Raw genomic sequence first — 2,168 nt, forward strand, 5'->3', positions numbered from 1 at the left:
ACTATGTTTTTATTATTAATATCTGATGTTGAACTAAGATTTCGTCACTTCATAATTTCAGAAGAAATGTAGACCCCTATCGTGCCCGACAGGAATGCGTTTGTTAAAGGGCACATGTTCACCAGTTTACAAGGAAATAGATTATTCTCTTCGTGGTGTTATATTTGGACTGCGTTATAAACTTTTACCTACACGTACGGCAAAGGAAAGCATGACGAATAACCTGTTATCAATGGGGTTGACTATGTACGAGGATATAAAATCAAAGTTACGTATTATGCTAACAACTATGGGTACCCCAGACATTTGTTCATTTAATACTTACGTGAAGTTAAACTCAAGTCTGGAAGATACGATTTTGTCAATGCATCGAAGTGGCGTATCCAGTTTATTGCCCTTTGTTTCGTACATAGCAGTAATTGTTGACTTCAATCTTAAAGGCCTAAAAAATAGTTCTGCTTCTGTAGAAGAAATGGCTATGTTTTTCACCACAAGTAATTATTACGCACAATATACCGTTCAATATTTCACAGATGATACTGAAATGCCTCAAGATTCTAGATACTACATCCTTAACGAGGATATAGAAACAAAATTAAATCAACTTAATCTCGACTCTTTCCACAATGAAATTATCATTAACGGGCAAGTTGATAGAAATGGATTTGGCTTTTTGACTTTTCCATTTACACCTTTGTCACCGGAACAAAAATGTGAACCAGATTTGTTAGTTCAACCCAAGCCATTCTGTCCTCGCATCAAACTTAGTAATGACGAATTTGAAATAGATTTATCAAACAAGAAAGTAAGTTTTCTTGAATATGAAGCATCAACAGGGAACCCAACACCTGATATAACATTTTCAAATATTTTGTCTTCAGGTCAAAATGGAAGTTTGTATGTATGTAGCGATGAGTACTTTTCACAATTACCATCAGTAGATGCTGTTGTCAGTAGCCATTTTGACGAGCTTGTTATATTGACCATAGTTTGTCTCGTATTTTCTATCATATCTCTTGTATTTACCTTTATTATCTATTGTGTACTTCCAAGATTAAGGACAGTGCCAGGATTGAATAACATGGCTCTTATTTTTCATCTTTTCTTCGCCCATACTTTGGCATTAACAATATCTGTAACACGCATTAAACTTCCTTGGCTTTGTTCAACAGTTGGAATTCTTCTACATTTTAATCTGTTGTCCAGTTTCTTTTGGATGTTCATTTCTACTTTTCACATGATGAATGCTTTTGTTAAGATAAAAGAAAAATCTGTTTCTCAAGACACAATGAAAAAGTTTTGTTACCATATAATCTTTACGGAATCTCTGTCAGCTATTTTGGTAATTTCTTATATAGTAGTTACGATCACAACAGACAAGGATTCTGAAGGTTTTGGTTATGGTGGTTCAAACTGTTACATTCAAGGGCCCAATATGATACTTTACTTTGTTGCTATTCCTCTTGGGCTTGTTATCACGGCTAACCTGGGTATGTTTAGTTATGTTGTATGGAGTGTGTCTCGAATTCCTGACATGGCACATAACAGCAGTCATGAACGCCATAATTTACTGATATTCGCAAAATTGTCAACTTTGACCGGTATCACATGGCTATTTGGATTCTTATATCAGTTCACTAATGTTTTCCTGTTTGCATATTTCTACATAGTCTTTAATGCCGGACAAGGTGTGTTCATAATGATTTCCTTCGTAAACAAACGCACATTAGACATGCTTCGTTCTAAGGTTTATACAAACACAAATGGCAATGTTGAAAGCTCTGCGCAGTCCACCAAATTAACGACAGTCAGTAAAAAACTTGAAATTAAATAAGTTTATCAGAAATACCTTAATCAACAAAACCTGACGTATGCATAATATTACATCTATAAGTATAGAACCAGAATACAGACATCGTCATCAATGATAAATTAGATTCCTAGGGGTTTAGTTTTGTTGTGACAATCCTAAATGTTGTTCGTTTTAATATATTGGTAAAATCAATTATGACTCGTAATTCACAAAGTCATTAGCAGTAATGTATTATCGTCAGGAAATCTGCAATTTCCATTGTCGACTTTGTGTGATTCAAATGATGAATATGATAAAAATCACGTCGTATATCTGTATCAGATTTTTCATGACACTGGAGTAAACATGTATCTCG

General features: G+C 34.3%; 1 protein-coding gene across 1 annotated transcript; it reads left to right on the plus strand.

Moving 5' to 3' along the window:
• Nucleotides 1-94: 94 nt before the first annotated feature.
• LOC132754220 (adhesion G protein-coupled receptor L3-like) lies at nt 95-1,937 on the plus strand. The gene has a single exon (XM_060744820.1). It carries the CDS (start codon nt 95-97, stop codon nt 1,832-1,834), a length of 1,740 nt encoding a protein of 579 aa, XP_060600803.1. The 3' UTR covers nt 1,835-1,937.
• Nucleotides 1,938-2,168: the final 231 nt, after the last annotated feature.

Source organism: Ruditapes philippinarum, unplaced genomic scaffold (genome assembly GCF_026571515.1).
Source record: "Ruditapes philippinarum isolate M1 unplaced genomic scaffold, ASM2657151v2 ctg2024_1_1_1_1, whole genome shotgun sequence".
Taxonomy (NCBI): Eukaryota; Metazoa; Mollusca; class Bivalvia; order Venerida; family Veneridae; genus Ruditapes; species Ruditapes philippinarum.

Coding starts and splice junctions, on each gene's coding strand:
- LOC132754220 (XM_060744820.1), top strand. CDS start 95: ATGCGTTTGTTAAAGGGCACATGTTCACCAGTTTACAAGGAAATAGAT.